We start from the raw sequence: 21,777 nt of genomic DNA on the forward strand, positions 1-21,777 counted from the left end.
CATGGTTAAAAATAATAAAATCAAGCAAAAAAAGGAATAAAATCAAGACACCAAGAGAAATCAGTATCTTGATATACTCTCCTGAAATCCACTACAGGATGAATTTGTTTTGTACACACATACAGTTTTACCAGTCAACTGTTGCTATAGTTTTTGTTGTTTCGTTTTTTTAAACAAAGCAAAGTGACTTGGGACTTAAGACTTGATCAAATTGCCTGTACCCTTAATCTGTCAGTCTCCCATGCTAAACAAACTGGAAGTACTAGATGGTATTGTCCATGTGGAATCCAATAAAATGATGAATGCAGTTCACTGGCTGTATTTTGATCTTACGTTTCATAGGTGATCCACCAAATGTAGTATTCATGACAGCACTGCTACTTTTAGATAACGGCTTTGAAACTGAGCAGACAAAGCTGGTATAATTAATTATATTAAAAATTAGTAGAAAAAAATTATAGAAAACTAAGGAAGTTTGGTTGCTAGTAAAGCATCACTTCGTAAAACTAAACAAATGTATTACAGCCTTCTCATCAGTTCTGAAGTCAAAGACAAGAACTCAAAACACTGAACTGTAAACCAGTAGCTTTTTGCCCTTTTCATTATCCACCAGAAAAAGACAACATAAGAAAGCCAACAGTATCACTGGCTGCATCAAAAAAAAGCATAACTGGAAGCTTCAGGAAGGTGATTCTCCCTTGCTTCTCTGCTCATATAAAGACTCCTTCAGTACTGCATCCGGCACTGGGGCTCCAGTATAAGAAAGACATGGACCTTCTAAAGCAGGTCCAGAGGAAGGCTGTGAGGATGACCAGAGGGTTGAAGCACTTCTCCTACAAAGACAGGATGAGACTTTGGGTTGGTTCAGCCAGAAGAAGGCTGTGGGGAGACCTTATATCAGCCTTCCAGTACTTAAAGGGACCTACAGGAAAGGTGGAGATGGACTCTTTGTCAGGGAGCATAGCAATAGGAAAAGGGTTAATGGCTTTAAACTGGAAGAGGGTAGATTTAGATTAGATATAAGGAAGAAAATCTTCACTATGAGGGCACTGGAATGGTTGCTTAAGAAAAGCTGTGGATGCCCCATCCCTCAAGGAGTTCAAGGCCAGGTTGAATGCAGCAGTGAAAACTGGATGGTCTTTAAGATCCCTTCCAACAGTTCTATAATTAACCATCCATTGCCACATCTAGTTTTTATTTCAAATATTTAAGATTAAAATCCCACTTTTCCATAGCAGGGAACACAAACATTGTAAAAGCATTAGTTTGCTACTAGCACCACCCAAATAGTATTCTGTGACATTTGGCCACCATTGACAGACGTCACAGATCTTCAAATTCTGCCCAGACAGGAACTGCTGCTGACAAAATGAAGATGCAACTAAGAAAACTTTAATTACGTGACTTTTTCAGACCTTTTCAACTAAACTCTGCTTTTGATACCAACCAGCTACAAGGAGAATGGGTGCCTTGTCAGGATGAAGTTCCATCTGTCGAGCAATCCATGGCCCATCAAAATGTGCATACCACCAACCCTTCTTCTTGTTCTGGGGATCTTTATATTGGTCCATGGGACGGATGAAAGGAATGCGGAAGTAACGCTGTTGTCTATTTATTTCAATCTCCTGCTGCCTCATTGGTAGCTGAGCTGTTGGGTTCTGTTGAGCTATTGCACAAAACAAAAGCCAAAAATAAGCAAGAAAACCAAACAAATACTACGATTTGCTAAATTAATTAGCAAAAACAACAACAAATCTGAGAATCTCTCTGAATACAAACCTTATCCCTTGCCATCTTATATAATGTGTGTTCTTCCAGCTACTCTGACTACAGCATTGGTGGAGAAAGGTCCATTTTACCTACTATACCTACATGTAAAACAATTGGTCAATGGCCTCAGGTAAGTTTAGAAGAAAGCAAATAGAATACCACATTGTGCTCTAAATTAGTATTTGAAGTATAAATCTCTATGTAAAATTTCTTACTAACCAGAAACGTTAATCAGTAGCTATTCCAGATCAGTCTACTTCTTTGTAAAATAAGGTCACTGTGCAAATTAGCACTTTCAGTTACAAAAATACAATGCACCACTCAAAGACTTTTCTTTTGACAAATAAGGGCGATTAACACTGTTAGAAATCACTAGTTTGTTAATAGAAATTTGATAAATAACCACTTACTACACCAAACAGTCTTCAAAAACAACTGCCTAGACTGCTGCATACTAAACTCTGGCATTAGAACTACTCTCCAATTGCTTTCTTTTTCAAAGGAAATGATTATATCTGACCATTAAAGACAATTGATTGAATTTCTCTGTGAAATAAGTTTCAGAAAAATGTTTATCACGTGTGTTTTTGGAATCCCACACATTCACTTGTATCAGGACTCAGGAGAAAAACTCAGGAGAAAAACTTTCTTTTGAACAAAAGCAAATACCCTCTGTTAACACATCAATGGTTCAACCTTCTTAAAGTTATGTATACAATACAAATCAGTTTTAAATAGTAGATGCACTTATAAACAAGATTCTTTCCTTTAGTAACTGCCTCCTGCAAAATTTTATTCATTTGGCTTTAATGGCTTACAATAAGTACTCTGATTAAGAAATTCTGAATGTGAATCTATGCCATCTGAACAAAAAAGACATCAATATTACAGAATACAAAATACAAATAGACATCAATATTAACAGCTTAGTGCTTTAGCATAAACAGAATAATTAAAAGTGAATTCCTTTTTCTGTATGTGTATATTTCCTCTGTATATGAAGAAGCAAATCTGATTTTTGAGTTAGAATTTAATACATGAAATCGATGATGATTTCTAATAATGTATTTTTACACTTATGACCAGGACTGACAAGTGTACCTTGAAATTAGTTATATTACTTTTGCTTTAATCTGAGTATTTCTAAAGGTGAAGAGAGGAATTTTGAACAGAAATATATCACACAAATTATACCCCCATTTTTTTTGCCCATGTCTACATAAACAAAACAAGTGTTTTTACTAAATGTATTTAGTAGAAGAACACTACTTTTATACATAACATTTGAAAAAGCATGTTTTATATGGGGATACAGGCTGCAGTACACAGCAAATTGTCTGAACATCTAACAATATCATTTGAACATCATACTAAAGATCAGTGCTTTAGTATTGTCAAATACTTTTTGTAGTGTAACAGTAGTAGCTAAGACTTACTTCTAACCCTTTGAATACTTAAATTCACAAGGAAATCTAGAGGCTGGAACGCAGCCAGTAAAGACTAACTTTCAGCACTATGGAAAGTAGATCTTTACTCAAACGAAACCACCACCTGATAGTTAGTGTGCTAGGAAAATAGCTGTTATATTAAATTGATTCCAGAGTTTTGCTACAAAATAGTAATAATAATAATAAAAATGTGCAGGCAGTAAAAAATGCTATTAAAAACCAAGACTTATTTTGTAATAAAACAAAAAATTATTAGATCCTGAAGTAATGAACATCAAAAGATTTCACTCTCCCTTCTTACAACAGTTGAAATAGGAAAGGATCGCATGAAATAAACAGTAAAGTACACTAGTAAGATATAACAATATCACATAATAACCAGCAGTTGAATAGAATTGCAAAATAGTAAAATAGCATTTTACTTGAACAATTGAATTCCATGTAGATGTGTAGCAAAACACTGGAGTAAATAATGTTAGTACAGAGCTCTTGAGTGTTCCTAATCTTCAAAGTTAGCTAAAGTAACCATCTCCCCACTTACTTGTGTTGTTCAAAAAGGGTGCAAAATCTGTAAACAAATATTACATGTTGAACAAAATGCAGTAGTGCTGACCTTTAAGTTACAGTTTTGTTACCTTATTTTTCACCAATTATGATATTAGACAAACAAATTCTAACTTAAAAAGTACGCGTGGAGGTATTTCTATTTATTTTCTGCTCACTGGCATAAATAAAATGTCTCCGTCGGTCAGGTTTCATAGATACCTAATTGCTGCTAGTTTCATCAGGATTTAATATAGAAATTGATTACTTCTCAATACTGTATGAATACATCAGTACAGCCTGCAACAAATGTCCTCAAAATTAACAAAGTGCTTCTAATTTTTTGTATTTCTGTTATGAAAAAAAGAAAAAAAAAAAAAAAAAAAAAAGATTAATTCCCAAACCTCTGTTATTGATATGATCTTTGATTAGGTCTTTTCCTGGAGTCCAGTCCAGATCTCCCCTCCTCTCTCTTCAGGGAACCAAAGTTCTCTGAAAAGCCCATTCTCAGGTAATGCTCAAGTAATGCCTAACTCAGGAAATGAATCAAAAGAAAGGAAATGTTTTTGTATAATGACTGACACTGGCAATAAGAAAAACACCTGGGATCTACCTTGCCCATGTTCCAAGACCAAGCCTTGTACCCAGGCTAATGGGACTCAAAAAACATCACTTCCTCATCTGCTCTTTTCTCTTCTACTCCCAGTGCAGCCAAGATCAAAAAATGAGAGGAAAGGTCTGGCTGAATTATTCTATCACTTTGTTGCATTTGTGTTATTTCTTAGGTTCCTATTATAACAGATGATTGTTGGAAAAACAAAACCAAATCACCACTACCAAATTTAAACCACTCCATAAACTTGACACCTAATTTTCAGGTTTGGCAGTTTCACACATGGTAACTCCCACACATGCTCATCGAATTTAAAAACCAGTCATTAGCACTTTGCTCTGGCAAATAAGAACCTCTCTGTGTAAAAAGCAGAATGACAGCCTAATAAAAAAGCAGAAACCATGCAATATTTGTCATCCTCTAATCAAAAAATGCAGTATTTGTAGAATTCATGAAAGGAAAATGTAATATTAAGTGTGGAAGTTTTAAAACAACTTAGATGAGGAAATAATTAGCTCCTCTTAAAAACTCCCACGTATTTATCCATAACTTAAGAAATGATAAAAGCACAAGAAACCACCAAGGTATCTGGTTTTGTCTGGACCCTAAGTGTAATAGTACAACTACACAGAACATGATTCCTTTCTACCTTGTGGTTTTTTTTGTTGTTGTTGTTTGTTTGTTTTTTTCTAGCCCCTATAAGCCATACAGACTATTAGACTACTTATGACAAACTGTACTATTGTGTTTAGAATCTCTAATTTACTGTTAGAGATAGTTCAGAATTATACCTATCAGAACTCTCCTTGAAAGCAGTATTTTATCTACAAAGGTCAGAATTAGTATGAACAATCTTCAAAACAAAGTCTCAGAAGTCTCTAAATGCAAACTGGAACTTCATAAATGGAAAATCTACTTTAGTATTGTACAGCACAGCAATGAATGTTTCATAAAAATGCCAGCAAATGCATTACCAAATCAAGAATTGTTTTTAATTTTTAACAAATGTGAGTTGTTATTGAGTACGTATGTATTTTCATCTTCAGAAAGCATTCTATCTTCTGCAAAGTATTTACCAGTTTCAAACTTCTCAAAATATTCACCCTAATTCAATAAGAAAATACTCTTGGAAAAAAATCACCTTCAACATAACAAAAGAAAATTTTCCTAGAAACATTTTCTCTGGAATACTCTCTGATAAGTTATTGTAAACACACAATAATCTCTTCTCACCGTAGTCTGTGACTGATTTGGGAGCACGCTGTTCTGTTTCTGCATTGCGTTTCTTGTTCTTGGATTTCCAAGCATGATACACCTTTAGCCTTCTGTGAAACTCTTCTCTGCAAGCCGCCAGTAGTTCAATATCTGTCTCAAAAGCAAGAAAGGAAGAGAGGAGTAAGTAAAAAAATTAGAAGAATGATTTTGTGAGCTCTAACTCTATAAACATAGCTAAAAGCACAGTGTTTCCACAACTAAGGACAATTTCTTCAAATACTTTCTAGCCCAGCTTTTGATTACTGATATGGTATTAAACATATGTACCTTGTTCTTTACAGAAACAGGGATCTAACCTTATGGCTTAGAAAATCACTTGCAGTGCTACATATACTTTTGTCATTAGAGATATGGCAGTGCTCAAAGTAGCTGTTTTACTGCGAGATTAGTAGCAGTGAAATGCTACGTTGACATTATTGCAAACAAAGTAGTAGAGGCAAGTAAAATTTCACCCATGAACTTTATTTCTGAAATTAAAACCAATAATTTTTTAGATTGGATGTAGATGCCTCTTTCACTTTGACACCTGAATTCTTTGTCTGCTTTATTAAAGATATTTTAATTGTATTGAATTTCATGATGCTAAAGACTGAACAATCACAAGAGTTCTTCATTAGTAATCTAGGATGATCTGGACTGCATCCATTAAAGATAAATACACATTAGCACCATGTATTATTGAACCTACTATTCGGTTGAAACACAGCATTGCAATACTGCATATGTAAATACTGGGACACAAAAATTGGAGCTAACTTTGCAGGTTTAAATACAGAGGATGGATTTCTTTCTACATACAGGGATTAATTCTCAGTAATCATAAATCTCAGAAATTAGCCAACTCTTCCAATCAGAAGTAAGAAAAACTTTAAAATTTAATCAAGAAATAGCTCATAACTGTTTCTATAGTCATAAAATCAGAGAAAAAAAAAAAGGTAATTAATGTTACAGTTATGGGCTTCAGAAATTGTTGCATCTTTTCAAAAATAAATAATAATTTGAACATTCAAGACAAGTAGCATTTTAAACTGTGCTTTACACACACTTTTTGCTAACAGCAAGAAAATATAAAAGAAGAGCTGTTAGAGCCCATAAATTCTAGATAGAGCCTAGTAAGTATTCCTTTTTTGAACTGCATAAAAGAGAAATTATAAGAATTATGACATATTTTATGGCTCAAACAGCTTAATACACTTAGCATATAATCAGTAAAAAAGATAACAAAGCTATTTCTGTTTCCGCAGTATATAGAGCAGCAAGCTAAATTTCTTTAGAGAAATAAGATATTTTTAAATTTACTTGATGTTAAGTCAAACCTACGTAACTTCATGACCATGTTTTTATCTTTATTATAGGCTGTAACACTTTTCATACAAGTACAATCTGACTACTTTTCCTCTCAAATGAAAAGAAAAAACCTACCACAAGATGTGTTGATGGTATCACGAAGCTCTGCATATTTCCATTTACTCAGATCGTGCTTCTTTGCACCAGCAGCAGCTTTTGTAGCTTGAACTGCAGGACCTCTACAATTATTAAAAAAATAGAAATAAAAAACCAAACAAGCAAATTTAAATATAAATGTAATTTTTAAGGGACAGGTAAGTATAGAACAGGAGCTGCTATGACAGTTGGAACAGATTCTATGAGCAACACTGCAGCATTCTTACAATCACAGGACTGATTCAGATGGAAGTTATACTTTCATGACACTCCAAGTATGAAGAAAAAAAAAAGAGGTATTTTTTATGTATAAAATCTTTCTGTAAGAATAATCTGGTCAGCTGCCCAGAAATCAAGGGAAACTGCAATAAGTATCTAGTGGTTATGTGTAAGAAGACACATTCTATGCATCACTATGTCTGCATGTCCCCCCTCATTTTCCTTGGTACTAGTCAAGATGCAGAACACAGATACACATTACCCATACACATTTTCATTTCCATTACAAAAACAGACAAGGAAGGAAAAATGCTTCTGAAGTAGACAAGAAGGCATAAAAGACATTTGTGCTGCTGTTTAAGAGTTGAAGTAAATCTTTGTTCAAAAACCGTAAAAATACACCATGCTTCTGACAGAAGTTTAATTTGAGAAATCTATTTAATTCTCTACTTATTTTATTAGGCTGCAGAGGAAAGAAAAAAAAAAACAAAAAAAAAACAAAACCAAAAAAAACCCAAACATCATTATTTGTGGAGACAATGAGGAATAAAAACCCCTCTTGGAAGAACTTCTGGCCAGTATTAAAATGTCCAACCAGAAACAGTGTCTTTCAAAGGCAAATGGTATCTGTCATGTAAGTACTGCACAAGGAAGTTAACAGCATGTGAGAGATCATTACTAACATTTCCAACTTCTTAGCAGTACAAATAAATCAACCGTTTAATAAGCAAATGTTTCATACATATAAAAATAAGCCTCAAAAAAAAAATAAATTTCATTTTACCTTAGAAATTATATAGATAAGGAGTGGAAGGACACTCCTGTAGAAACAGCCCAATGGACTGGAACAATACAAACCAAGATGAAAACACTACAGCATTCGGTGAAGATCAGAACACTTGTGTCTGTTGTTGAATTCTTTGGTGTTTAATGTGATTTTACCAACTTCTACCAATGCCAGTGAATAATAACATGACACAACATAATTGTCTTTCTGCCTCTGAGAGGACTCACTCATAAGATGTTATTAATTCTTTAATGGAGCAGGAAAACCCCCATTTCACATTACAAATTCACAAGAAACAGTGGAAGCCACAACTCTTTAGTAAAATTCTGTTTGTGATGCAGAATCTTTGCAGGGCTATTTTAATATTATATCATTTACAAACCAATGCATATCATTTCAAGTTTACTTTTCTGCAAAATCTAAAGGTGTCTCATGAGAAACTACAGTGCACATGTGCTACGTATTTATACCATATTTTTCCTTTTTAGTGAAGAGGATATAAATATATTTTCTGTGAAAGTTTTCTCTGTATAGATATAGCAGTTCTGAATGTGGATATTAAAAACACTTAAGTCTTATAGAATAAAACATCTGCTTAGCCAAATGTATTTCTTAATAGCAACTGAACCATCTCTTGAAATGTAATTAAAACTACAGAACCTTAGTGTTTGTTGCAGCATCAGTTTAATTATGCCTACTCAGACAATTAATCTGAGGAGACACGCAGCTCCCAGTTTACACAAGAAGTTTGACTGAAAAACTACCTCATCCTTTTATCAGTACAGAGCTAAGGGGCAATAACAATTCCTCATCCTTAGCACTATTCATGATTAACGTCAAAGAAAATGCTAAACAGACAAGTCCTTTCAAAAAATCTCTGTGTTAATATTTTGTTATCGTTCGTATGCCAAAACATTAAAGGATTGCTACTAAATGCAATTTCCATTACCTGTCGTCTAACCTTGTTGAACAAAGGATTTGACAAATCCTGAGGATTTTCCTTATTTAGCAACACTACCCACCACTCTTAAGTGTTTGCAACATAATTTAGAGCAGCAGAACTAGGCCGTAAGATCTCTGGTTAAAGCAGCAATCTTTAAGAATGCTAATCCAATTGAAGGGCTTAGCTTCCCCTTTACAGTACTGCTCTGCACTCTGCAGATCAGCCAGTGTTTTTCTACATGACTTTACATGTAACAGTCTAGCAGTAAGAAGAGAATCATGCTTGACAGTCATTCTTCACCACTCAATCTGACATTACGTATCATAAACAGCATTTGTAGATTTCATCATAGTCAAAAGTTTAGAGTATGTGAATATAAAAAATAAAATAAAATTAGTCAAACAAGCATGCAGAAAACATACAATTTTAGTTCAACCATAACACAAAGCCTCTGATTTTGTGATTGTTTTACATATTAAGGTTTGGTCATCATCATTGGAATTACGGCCATATATACACAATACAATCTGACCCTCTAAATTTGTAGTCTAACAAAATACCAGGGTACTGTAACTTCTTTTTAATTGTTGTTTATATAATTTAGCATCTAAAAATTACTGAAAAATCAGGTAATGATTGTTAATTAAAAAGACGTTGATTAAGGAAACTTATCTGAAACAAACTGTTCACTTATCTGCTTAAGACTTAAAAAACATATTCATTATTTTTTAAACACATTTCATGCGTGATTTCTTTCCATCAAGTGTTTTATTCATTCAATATTTTCTTTTCACCTACCTAGACAACATTTCTGACATTTCTTTGGCCATTTGTTCCCTATAAAGAAATTTACATATAAGCATAAACCACATATATCAAAACTTAAAAAAAGCCCTTATTAACAGTGATAGTCTCTTGCCAGCCATGCCAAAGCTAATTCAAATGCAGAAGATAAAGAACAATTTATTTTACAACATCCATTCTAATGCATAATACACACACAATTCTTTGTTAGGAGCACATTAATCATACAAGGCTGTGAAATAAATGGCTGTATGGGGAAAAAAATCACAATAATTATGATCTTTAAATAGATGTTAGGTTATTAACATGTTTATTAGACAATTAGGGGATATGTTGATTTAAAGTTTACAGATGCGTTCCAATGAAGATTATTACAAGGTATTAGTAAATAGTAAGACTAGATCAATTTCCTTTGAATTAATTATTGTTACTTTTTTTCTATTAAAGTATTCAAATGGAAAAAAAATGCCATACGCAGTCATTTGCAGCTTTGTTCCATTGTCTCTGCAAACAGAAGATACTTTTGTTAGCCTATTTGCTTAGTTATCTTTCTAAGAATCTGAAGCAGGAAAAGGTGAGCCATGGTAGCCACTCCCATAATTCATCTTTTCTTCTTTTTTTCTTTAGAATTTTTTCTATGAGGTTAGATTAAGATAATTTAACAAAAAAAAAAAAAAAAAAAAAAGAGACAAAATACTTGTACATTTTATGTCTGGATAAACACACCACAAGAAATAACCACAATCCTTATTAGCTGTCCTGAAAAGAAGACAGACGGTTTCTTCATGCAAGTTGTGAAAAGCACTGCACCTAACTACCACAGTGAAGATGTCCTCCCCATACTTACAGAAAAGTGATAGCATTAGATATGCTACAAATCAACATCTACTTGGATCGTTGGGCCATCCACACAGAATAGATACATTTATATGATCTTCCATGACAGAAACTTTTTTTGGTGCTTTGTATTATACATGTTTCACTAAGCCATATAAATTAAAGCATTCTGCACACGTGAAATCAGGTCCCTAATTGATTTTTATCCAAATGCTAATCTCTTCAAGTAAGTCCCATTTATGTGCAGTAAACCTCTTGTAGACATATTTGCAAATTGTGGATGAATAACAAAAATGGGTGAAGCTAGGAGAATCTCTGCACACTCAATACAGAATAATAAGCTGAGTCTGCTGCCTTAACAAACAAAAATTCTTTGAGAGGAATCAATCAGTATATTTCTAAAAGAATCTGCTAATATTTTTGAACCTGTAAATATCCATGAAAGAAAGATGTTGAGGAGAAAAAAAGAAGTAAGGCAGGGGCTACCTGTTTTCAAACATGCCAACAACTAATTGCCACAGGTGCCTTAAAAAATGAGCAAAGCACAGATGTACCTTTTAACTAGTACAGAGATGTCACCCTGCTCTTATTAATTTCACACTATCAGTAGCACAACACTGAAGGAGATAGTCTTTTCCTCATGCCAACGTGTAAAGCTGGAATGACTCTTCTAATTTTATTTTTTGTTTAAAAAACAGTTCAAAGCCACTGTAGAGCCAGTACACTGTGTGAATTCAGTATGCAGAAACACACTCTGCAACTCTCCTGAGATTTAAAAGATAAAGGAAATACACATGCATAAAAGTCACCATGACTTCAATGTATCCTGCAGTAGTACATAGGTCTCCAATCCAGAAGATGCCTAAACACAAGCCTCTTAGACTCCAGTAAAACATTAAGTGACATCAGTTAAAATAAGTCCTAAGAATTTAAGTTTAAATGATTAAATTGCATGTCTGGCTCAAAGCAGAGATTTGATTTCAGAAATGCATGACCACACAGATAAAGGGAAAACTTGCATGGGTAGAATAGTGTCTACTACTTTTTTTTTTTTTTTTTTTTTTAATAGATTTATGCCTAATCTTGTTCAAGAAAGAATTTACACTAAGTAAATTTGCTCAGACCACCCTGTACTTTCTCATCATTTCAAAGAGTCTCTGACCAGTACACAACAGAAAGAAAGCAGCAGTTTCAGCTATCAGTATGATTAGTCTACCATCCGTTCCTGGATTTCACAAAACAAATGTTAGCATCACCTGTGAGCAGTAGGAAATACTGTGGCAAATGGAGCTTCACTGAACTTGAAAATTTTCTTTACCAATCCCTCCCTTCTTCCACCTTTGAGAGAAATCTGCCAAGTTATAACACTACATGACTTTGGTTTTACCTTCACAGGGAAAGCATGAAAATATCCAGAATGCTGTCTGTGAAGCACTTAATTTGGATATTCAATTGAGCATATTAAAGTCATGTCTGAGTCAATACTATAGCAGCTGTAAAACATCTGAGGGCAAAACCACAGTAATTTGAGTCAAGGCATCTACAAAATAATACTGTACATGACAAAAAAAATAAAAAAAAAAACAAAAAAACCCTACCTAGGTATGACACGTAGGCATACAACCATTAAAAGTACACATCTAAAGGAAATTTGATTAGCAAAGAGAACACACCTAGGAGCTTTAAATTTCTTACACAACCTCCTTTCAACTGCAGCAAACCAATAAAGGTGGTCACATCACTAAGCCAGTGACACGATCATATTGGTAGGTTCTACATACAATTTGACCAACCCTTATCATTTTTACTGGATCTTTATGCCAAATTCTCACGTACATTTTTTGGTTACAAAGCTTCTTTAGAAGGCAAGAGATACCTTGCTTTGCAGGCAGTGTGGTTCTTTACACCAAAAACAAGCAATTCCTATGACATGCCCAAAAATCCAAACAGAAGACAATTTTCAAAGCCACCCACATTACATATATTCATTCTGCTTTAAAGAAACAACCAATCAACAAGACACAGGAATAACTATTATTTCTGCCTTCAAAGAGGTCTTCTTGTTAAAATAAATTAAAAACATCAAAATGAAGCAAAATAAAACACACAGATTCATAATATACTATTGGAACCATGAAGTACTAAAAAGAGTACATTATTACTACTTACCTCCGAAGAAATTCCATTCTCTGCTTTAAATGACTCATAAAAATCATAACTTAAAATGGTTGCCATCCTTGCCGAAATTCAAGAAATAAGTGAAAACTGTGTTTCTATTTAGAAATACCTACTATATTAGTGACAGCAGTAAGGAAAGCAGAGAAACTCTTTAATACAAAAATAGTTTAGTATTCTCAGAAGGATGAGGACAGTGAGAAGAAATTTAAGTCTTAAACTCCATACCTGCACAATCCTACATCAAGCTTTGTCTCTTCAGTGCTGAGTTCTGCCCCAGTTTGGGCAATTCTCATTGCAAGTTCACGATCACGACGTTCCTGTTCAAGAATTGCCTGGTGCTGGGTTTCCTCTTCTCGTTCTCTAGCTAGCTGAGCCTCAATTTCAGCCTGTATTATGAAAGCATATATAAAAACATAAATTGAATCTTATCCAATCAAAACACAACATAAGCAAACGAATAGCAAAAATACACCTAGTATATTTACAGCTTTAAAAGACACTACATTTAGTGAATTAATGGTGTTAACAGTACTAGTATTTTTGCTCAAGAAAAACAACAGCTACAGACTGCTATCTCTAGATTCTCATAAAATCTGTCAAATCATTAATAATCTATTGATACTGTAGTGCAAAAAACATTCTTTAACAAACATTACAGCCTTTCATATACATATATAATTAAAAAATATACTTAAAATTTGCCTATTATCAATAAAACTCTGATGATACAGATCCCTATGTTTATTCTCCACATCACTAACACCATATTCCCTTGATATCCTGCAGTTAACACTGTAAGACTTTGCAACAGGTACTGCCTTGCACATCAGTCTGGGGGTTCATTTTGAAAAGAGATGAACACTGGAATCTTCTGTGGACTTGATCTGGGTTTGAATTTAAATGAACTGCCAAATTTCAACTTACTGCAGTGGAAAAATAACTCAAATATAACACCTCTGCAGCACAAAGCTGTAATTGCAGCTTATCATCTTTATTTAACAAAGGGTCTTGCACACATAGTAAGGCTATTCAATTCCAAGTTCTAGAAGTCACATATGCCAACTGTTAGTTGTGCCTTCCTTGGTGTCCAAGTCAACACAGGAAACAAAGTCACTTCCCACTCAGCATCACAAGTCTGCACCAGAAAGGGAGTACAGAAACACCAGTACCTTTCCGCTATGAATCCCATTTCGGATTATCTGATAGTAACTACCACAAGAAGGAAAGATAATGAATAATTAACTACGTAGAAGAAATAAATGCCCTACTGGATAGTATGTCTGCTTAGTATCCAAATGCAACATTTTAAAGTGTAAATTATATTCTGCAAATATCAACATCTCAGAAACAGAAACACAAATAAAGATTATGCCTAGAGATGCTTATAGTGCTGGCAGACCAGGCTTTTAAACTTTCTGCCAAGAGTCCTGTTTGCCTCCTGTGTGAACCCATCCTTTATGTTTTAAGATTAGCCAAATAGCAGCTTACTGCCTTTTCATGTTTAACTTCTAAAAGCCAGATTTGCCTACTCTTCTAATACTGGCAACAGCCACAGCCACACAGCAAAGATCCATTTTTCATTAGTTAGGCTGCAGTGCTGGTGGTAAAAACTGCACATATCTTACACGAAAGTGGCTGAAAGGCTACTTGTATCCTCTCACTACTAGCAATATTATGAAGATGTTTACAGATAAGTTGACACCAAACACAGTCTCAGTCTACATGTGACTTCTAATTAAAAATAATAATATGAATAATAATAAAAAGAAAAAAAGAGTAAACTCACCTGGCATGCAGTATCAGCAAAAAACTCCTAACTCTAAACTCTGATTCTGAAGTGCTATATACCGTTAACTTAAAAGTAAAATAATTTTTCAAGTCATTTAAAAACAAGTACATCTCCAGTCCAGTACACCTGACCTTGCATGTGGACTAGGAACAGGTGGGTTTTTTTAGGGATGTACTTAATCATTATATTCTCTTATGTTTACTACCAAAGTAAATGACCAGACTGTCAAAGTTTTAACTGCTTACAAAATTTCTCTCATACAGATAAAATTACAAGAACCACTAGGACGAGTTTAGCAACATGCTATTAAATCCAAATTCCTCTACTTTGCTGTTATGTTATCACGAAAGAATTCCATGCAGTTTTGGGCAGTGCCTTTGAGTACCACAAAATAAATAACCCCAGTCTTTCTATTCATAACATTTTCTTTGGTTTCCGTTTTCACTGATTTAGGCAGACATCTTGTCTTACTCCACAACAGCAACCAGAATACGTTGCTAGTTTCAGCTCTGGAATACAAAGAGCTGACCTGACAGTCATGATAAATGCTCACATTTCTTCTCCCGTTTACCACAAGCTCACTGCAGCTAAGGCCTAGTTAAAAGGTTACTCTTCTACAATAAGCACAGGCTTCCTCTCTTGAAAAGTCTGCACTAGAAACTGAGCAGTATTAAGCTGCTTGAAGGCTTTCAATTTAAAAAAAATATCCCTATTTTTTAAGGTATTGATGATTACTCCTGTCCTAAGTAACAAGAATGTAGCATATGATGTACCACAACCAACAGCTTAATGCATGTCACTACACAATGCCATTGTGGACAGAAAACAAATGAATAACAAGTGGCAAACAAAACAAATTCAGTTTTAGCACTAACTACCCAAAATAGAAATCAAAGAGTGATCTCTAAATGGTGAGGTTAAAGAACGTTGCTAACACCTCTTCTTCCTGAAATTTCTCCCTCTATCTACCAAATCAACTCATTATAGCTACTTTACTTCCATCAGGAATCTAGCATGTTCCCAGTCCACAAACATTCTCCTTCATATATTGTCTTCTTGACGATGAATCCACTATCCTGCTTGACAAACTTAACTGAAGTTATGCAGTACATCCACAGCTCTCTTATTTTCAGCTCTGGGCTCTCTAACACTGCACTCACATTCTGTGACGTGCTGGCAATGCTCTTTCCCCCTCACACAGCCCAGGATGCCATTGGCCTTGTTTGTTGAAAAAGCCCCTATGTTCACCATAACCACAAGGCCTCCTCTGCAGAGATGCTTAACCAGGTTCCCCCAGCATAAGTCTATGAATAGGGTTATTCCTTCCCCAGAGATAGGGACTTTTTTTTCTTTTTAATATCCCTTTGTTGAACTTTATGATATTCTGGTCAACTAATTTCTCTAGCCTCTTTATCATAATCTCTCTGAATAGTAGCACATCCATCTGGCCTACAGAACAGTTTTTTATCATCTGCAAACTTGCTAATAGTGCAGCCAGTTTCATCATCCAGATCATTAATAAAAACATTACACAGTATTGGCCCCAGCATTTATCCTTAGAGTACAGCTTAAATGACTGGCCGCCAGCTGGCCATCATGACCTTTGAGCCATTTTTCAATCCACCTCATTGTCCACTTACCTAGCTCATACACCATCTGTTTTTTCTATGAAGACATTTGTAAGAACAGTGTTAAAAGCCCTGCTAAATTTGAGTTAAGTAACATTTGCTGCTCTCCCATTATTCACCAAGCCAATCACCTCATCAGATGAGGCTATTGGATCAGTCAGGCAGGACTTCCCCTTCATAAATCCACACTGACTACTCTCAACCACTTTCTCGACCTTCACTATTTCAGAAAGGCTTCCAGAATTATTTGCTCCCATGCCTTCCCAGCAATTGAGGTAAGGCTGATGGTTTCCCAAATTCTCGTCGTTGCTCTTCTTAAGACTGGAGTAGCACGTGCCATCTTCCAGAACTCAGCGCCTTCCCTGACTGCCATGACCCTTCAAAGATCATCAAAAGTAGCTCTGAAGTGACACTGGTTGTAAGATGCCAAACAAATTTTTCACACATCTTATTCTGCTCTCTATTCCCATTCAACCATGTCAGCAAACACTACCAAAAGAATTTTAGTAAACTTTTAAATATTATCCTTTTAACCCTCTCTTATGTCTCAAGGAAAATGGAAGTGCTTAATACAAACAATTCCCCAGCAGAATCTTCTTGATGGGTTTCATTCACATGTATATTCTTTCTTATCTGAAAACTGAATTTAGATTATGCATTCTTCCTCTTGTAGTTATAATTCAGTTATAGCACTACTTCTACACAGATTGTATTAGGTGAACCAAATGCAACACTGCTGTATAATTTGGAAACCTACTCACAAAATAATGCCATTAGACTCAGTGGAAATTGTAAGCCGTAAAAAGATTTAAAAACAAAAAAGAAACAAAAATGAATCTACAAAACCATAGCTAAAACATTACCTGAATACGCTTTTCTTCATCTTCCCTCTTTTTCCTTTCTTCTTCTTCCTGTTTTCTCTTTGCCTCAATCTCAGATTTTCTATCAGACAAGAGAAAGAGGAAATCAAAACTTTTAATAAGTTACTAAAATAATGCAAGCAAACAAGTAATACCAAAGCATTCTCCATAAAATTAAATGACAATCCAAGGGACTGTAGAGTTATGACATAAGCCGTATTTAAAGTCAAGGACTTTTGAAAGTCTGTCTGTATCATGAGCTGCATCATAAAATCTTTTAAATACTCTATCCTGACTACACTTAACATTAAAATTGTTTGGAAAAGAGAAGAAATATTTTAACAATGAATAGGACACCACAAGCACAATTCAAGCAACTCTCTTTAAGCACAGTAATAATAAAAATAACCTAATTGAGGGCTTTTCCTATTTTCTTCTTATTCTAAAGCTAGCAACTTATTCGAGACTCACAGACGCCTTTCTTCTTCTTCCTTCCTTCGCCGTTGCTCTTCCTCCTCACGTCTCTTTCTTTCTTTTTCCATTTCCTCCTGGATGCGTCGTAACCTCTCTGCTTCTTCCTCTTGCTGTTTTTTCTTTTGCAGTGCACTCAGAAGCTGCTCTGAACTTCTAACTAAAGCATCATATTCTTTCATTATCTGTTCTCTAGTCATCATTGTGGTCTGCAAAATTATAATAACAAGAGAGGGATAATATTCCTTTGCATTTGTAATTCACTTTAAAAGATGTGTATTTTAAAAAATACATTTGAAAAATGAAAAGCTTTGAGTGTTGCAATTAAGTTATACATATACTGCATGGTCAGTGAACTTAAACAGATCCCTCCTTCCATCCTAAAATATTGCAGTTGCGCTGCTCTCCTCATACAAAACGGCAGAAAAAACACTCTCCATTTTATCACTGAAAACAGTCATGAATTTTCTTTGAAACATGAATTAATTTCTGAAGCCTTGCCATTCCGTATCAGAAATTAATTTTTACTATCCTGAGATGAAAACTAATAACCTCATACTTTTTTGATGTGTTCTTAGTGGATATTTACCACTGCCTTTTATGTCACACTATAAAATAAATTTAATAACTCTTACTATGGACCACATTCTGACTAATGGATTTAAGAAAAAAAGTTACTGATAATCAATGTGTCATAAATAAATAAATAAAATTAAAGCTGTTGCCTTCACTACATGTTTTCAAATTTCACTGACAGCTACAGTCCAATTTCACCTTACACACGGATGCATACTAATAAAGCTGTAACATGGGATGTTTTCTGACCATTTTAAGGCTATATCATGACGATAACCAAGTTGTCTAAATTTTATTAGGAAAAAGAAGTATAAGTTGACAGGTTTACTTCAGTAATATTCACAAACAATTTAAACAAGATGTAGTAGTGTTCACTCACTCTGAAAACAAATTATATTTCTACATTTAAATGTCTTTCCTATAAAAAAATTAAGTACTTTGACATTTTAAATTAAGTTCTCAGAAGATTTCTATTTTTCTGATTAATATCATACCTTAATTTTGGTCATTGAAGCATCGATTGAATGCTCCAGCTCCTTGATCTGCTTGCTTGTCTCTGCCTTCCCCTCCTTCAGAGCGCTTACTACTTCATTAAACTTATCAAGTCTCTTTTTCAGGGTACGGACCTTTATCAGACCATCAATGCTGTAAACGTAAGGCAGTTTATATGAGATGTTTTCGCAAGTCTGTATTTTTAAAACTACCACTACCATTCAACATTAAAGAGGTAAACAGGGAGACAAGTTATGCTTTCAGATAGAGTCCACCGCCTTCCTGAAATTCAAACATTATCAACATGAACTAACTAAAAAGCAGAGGAGCCTTTTACCAACGATCATCAATAATACTAATTATCAGTGACCAGGTCTTTAAGCACATGGGAAAACTGATTTTTACTTCGAGAATCAGTGGTTGGGTTGATTGTTTGTTTGTTTGTTTTCCAGTAATAAACCATTAGAATCATCACCACTTGAAAACTGGGAGGAGTTGACCTGGAGGACCAGCTGCTGCTCAGGAGCTGGCTGGACATCAATCAAAGGTGGTGAGCAATTGCATGGTGCATAACTTCTTTGTAAAAAAATATATGTGTGTGTGTATACATACATATATTATGTGTGTATATGTGTATAAATATATATATTTGTGTGTATGTGTGTGTGTGTATATATATATATATATACACACACACATACATTTTTATATACATACAAATGTATATGTATATCTCTATATAAATCATTACTGTTTTTTTTCCTCCTTCATTTTCTATCTCAGTAAATAGTTTTTATCTCAACTCATAAGTTCCTCTTTGTTCCCACTTCTCTCCCCCATTCCCCTGGGATTGTGGAGTAGGCAAATGAAAGTGTGGCGCTTAACTACCTGCTGGGTTAAACCACAACAACATTTTTTTTTCCACATTCATAAAAAAGTATTACTATGGCATCCATTTTCTTCAACCAAGGAATATCCTCTTACCGTGGTTTGTGTTTTCTCTTGCAAAGCCACATACGAATAGTCTTTTGTATTTTGATGCAGGCACTAGCTCGGTATTTTATCTTATTTTTCACTGTAAACACACAAGAAGTACTGAGTCTCAGTGGTTTAAACAATTTAACACAACTCCGATATTCCTCATATACCTGTAGGCTACACTATGTGTACTATGTGCACTTCGAGATCCAGGTCAAATTCATAAAACACAGCAGACAACAGAATTCATAATCCTGAGTGAGGAGATCCATAAGGGCTTCCCCAGTAATAATTCAGCATAAAAACAAAAAGAAAAAAATCCCCAAGTAAAAATCACTACCACCACCAATCTTTATTTCTCATTGCTTTATTTCTACTCCTCACCAGAAACTGAGCAGGCCAAGCAATTAAAAACTGTCTATCAGCAGTGCTGGGCACTTACTTGCTTATTGGCAGTAGTTGCAGGAGTGGAGATGTTTCCCCCATTATGCATGTCAGTGCTCCCAAGCCTGAAGTTTTTGTCTAGAGGTAACCTTTATGCAGGTGCTTTCTAGGTTTTCAGATGAGATTATAGCTATTGCTCTTTCCTGCTGATGTAAAAGTCTCTCCCTCCGCAAGTCCTGTGACTGCTAAGTACTTCTGAGCAGATGTTTACCCATACATCAGTGAACATCCAAGGATATCAGATGCCAATGATTAGAAGATGCGGCCCACCACTACTTTTCCAAACCTTTGCTTGAAGCCTTTATATAGGTCCCCAATACAAAATCTCACCAGCCTTGAATGCAATTTACTCAGTACAGAAGCACATGCCATACATGCTCTTGGCCACATTTAAAAGAGGTTATAATTGCTTTGTTGTATTTTAAACAAATACTTTAGTTTAATAAACATAAAATACATACATTTAATCACTGAGAGAGAACACCATTGAACTTTTTTCCAGCGACTGCAGATGAGCCAGTGATTGACCCTTTTAACTAGCTCTGCTAAGTGATCCGGATCAGACTTCATTATTTGATCAAACTCTGCAAACTAAATACAAAACCAGTTTTACAAATGAGAAGAACAGAGAGTGTTAGATATTATTACTAAAGAGTACATTAAGTTCAAGAGGTAATATATTTTTTTAAATATCACCATTATATTGGCTATCAATTAATTCAAGTGAGTATGAATGTCTGCCAACTTTAATGACAACAGGAATAAATGCTGTTTTGTTTTTAATTCATGTACAACACTGCATGTTGCCTCATTTATCAATTCATCATCATTAAAAATATATATTGCTTAATTTTTTAAAAAATAATTAGTTTACTCACTTCCTGAATACTCACTCTGACCTTCCATATCTACAAGATGCCTCTAACTCTGTAATATAGGGGAGAACACTTCCCAGTTTTTAATTTTTGTATAGAAGTCCAATTTTTAGTCAATTTTTTTCTGAAAATCCTGCTCTTCTTCTTTATGACATTTATCAGACATTAAGGACATTCTTCTGGGACTACAGTAGCTTTTTCCTGTCTATTCACAATAACTTTCTACTTTTTTTCCCTGGGCAGAAGCAGCAATGCTTAGAATCATATTTCATCCATAACAATTTTAGTAAAAAATATGTATTCATTTGCTCTGATTTGCTCTATTAACATTCAACAAAATAGTCTTAAGTGACTGTTACACCATCTGGGCAACCTGTAGTATATTAGCATTGCTTCAGGAATACAGCAGCATTAGCAACAACACTATGAAATCAATTTCTAGTCATGTTAACATTGATTTTTTTCAACAGATTATGAATATTGTTTATGAAAAACCCTGGGCAAATTTATTTTAGTTGGTTATACTTTCAGCAGCACACTGAAAAACACCACCTTCAGAACTTTCTCCCTTCCAATCCAGTTTATTCTACAATTCATATCCAAGTTCAAAAAGAGAAGCCTTACCTTGCCAGGCCTAAAAAACACCTTGGTTAACCCAAATTTGTAATCAATTTCATTTAGTCCCAGAGCTTTAAATAGTGCCTGAAAAACAGCAAGCAGTTAGGTTGATATTTTGCCACCTTCAAGATAACACAAGAATATATTTTCAATCCTAAGTAATAGCAAAGAAGAATTAATTTTTCT

General features: G+C 34.5%; 1 protein-coding gene across 11 annotated transcripts in view; it reads right to left on the reverse strand.

Annotated features, from left to right (window-relative positions):
- MYO6 (myosin VI) overlaps positions 1-21,777 on the reverse strand; it is a 93,320-nt gene that overhangs the window by 3,673 nt on the left and 67,870 nt on the right. For 3 of the 11 annotated variants that reach the window (XM_085543725.1, XM_015859057.3, XM_032443534.2), the window contains exons 22-34: positions 21,598-21,675; positions 20,560-20,689; positions 19,661-19,751; positions 18,679-18,829; positions 17,609-17,817; positions 17,141-17,219; positions 13,086-13,246; positions 10,320-10,349; positions 9,840-9,878; positions 7,072-7,175; positions 5,608-5,739; positions 3,760-3,786; positions 1,448-1,666 (exon numbers count right to left, since the gene is read on the reverse strand). In XM_085543725.1, the coding sequence (XP_085399851.1) occupies positions 1,448-1,666; positions 3,760-3,786; positions 5,608-5,739; positions 7,072-7,175; positions 9,840-9,878; positions 10,320-10,349; positions 13,086-13,246; positions 17,141-17,219; positions 17,609-17,817; positions 18,679-18,829; positions 19,661-19,751; positions 20,560-20,689; positions 21,598-21,675 (1,450 nt within the window). Of the gene's footprint in view, positions 1-1,447; positions 1,667-3,759; positions 3,787-5,607; positions 5,740-7,071; positions 7,176-9,839; positions 9,879-10,319; positions 10,350-13,085; positions 13,247-17,140; positions 17,220-17,608; positions 17,818-18,678; positions 18,830-19,660; positions 19,752-20,559; positions 20,690-21,597; positions 21,676-21,777 lie in introns of those variants that run through there. The other 8 variants (XM_085543728.1, XM_032443538.2, XR_004306597.2 and 5 more) reach the window with 6 other exon arrangements.

Source organism: Coturnix japonica, chromosome 3 (assembly GCF_054131305.1).
Source record: "Coturnix japonica strain WE chromosome 3, WE-NBRP24, whole genome shotgun sequence".
Taxonomy (NCBI): domain Eukaryota; kingdom Metazoa; phylum Chordata; class Aves; order Galliformes; family Phasianidae; genus Coturnix; species Coturnix japonica.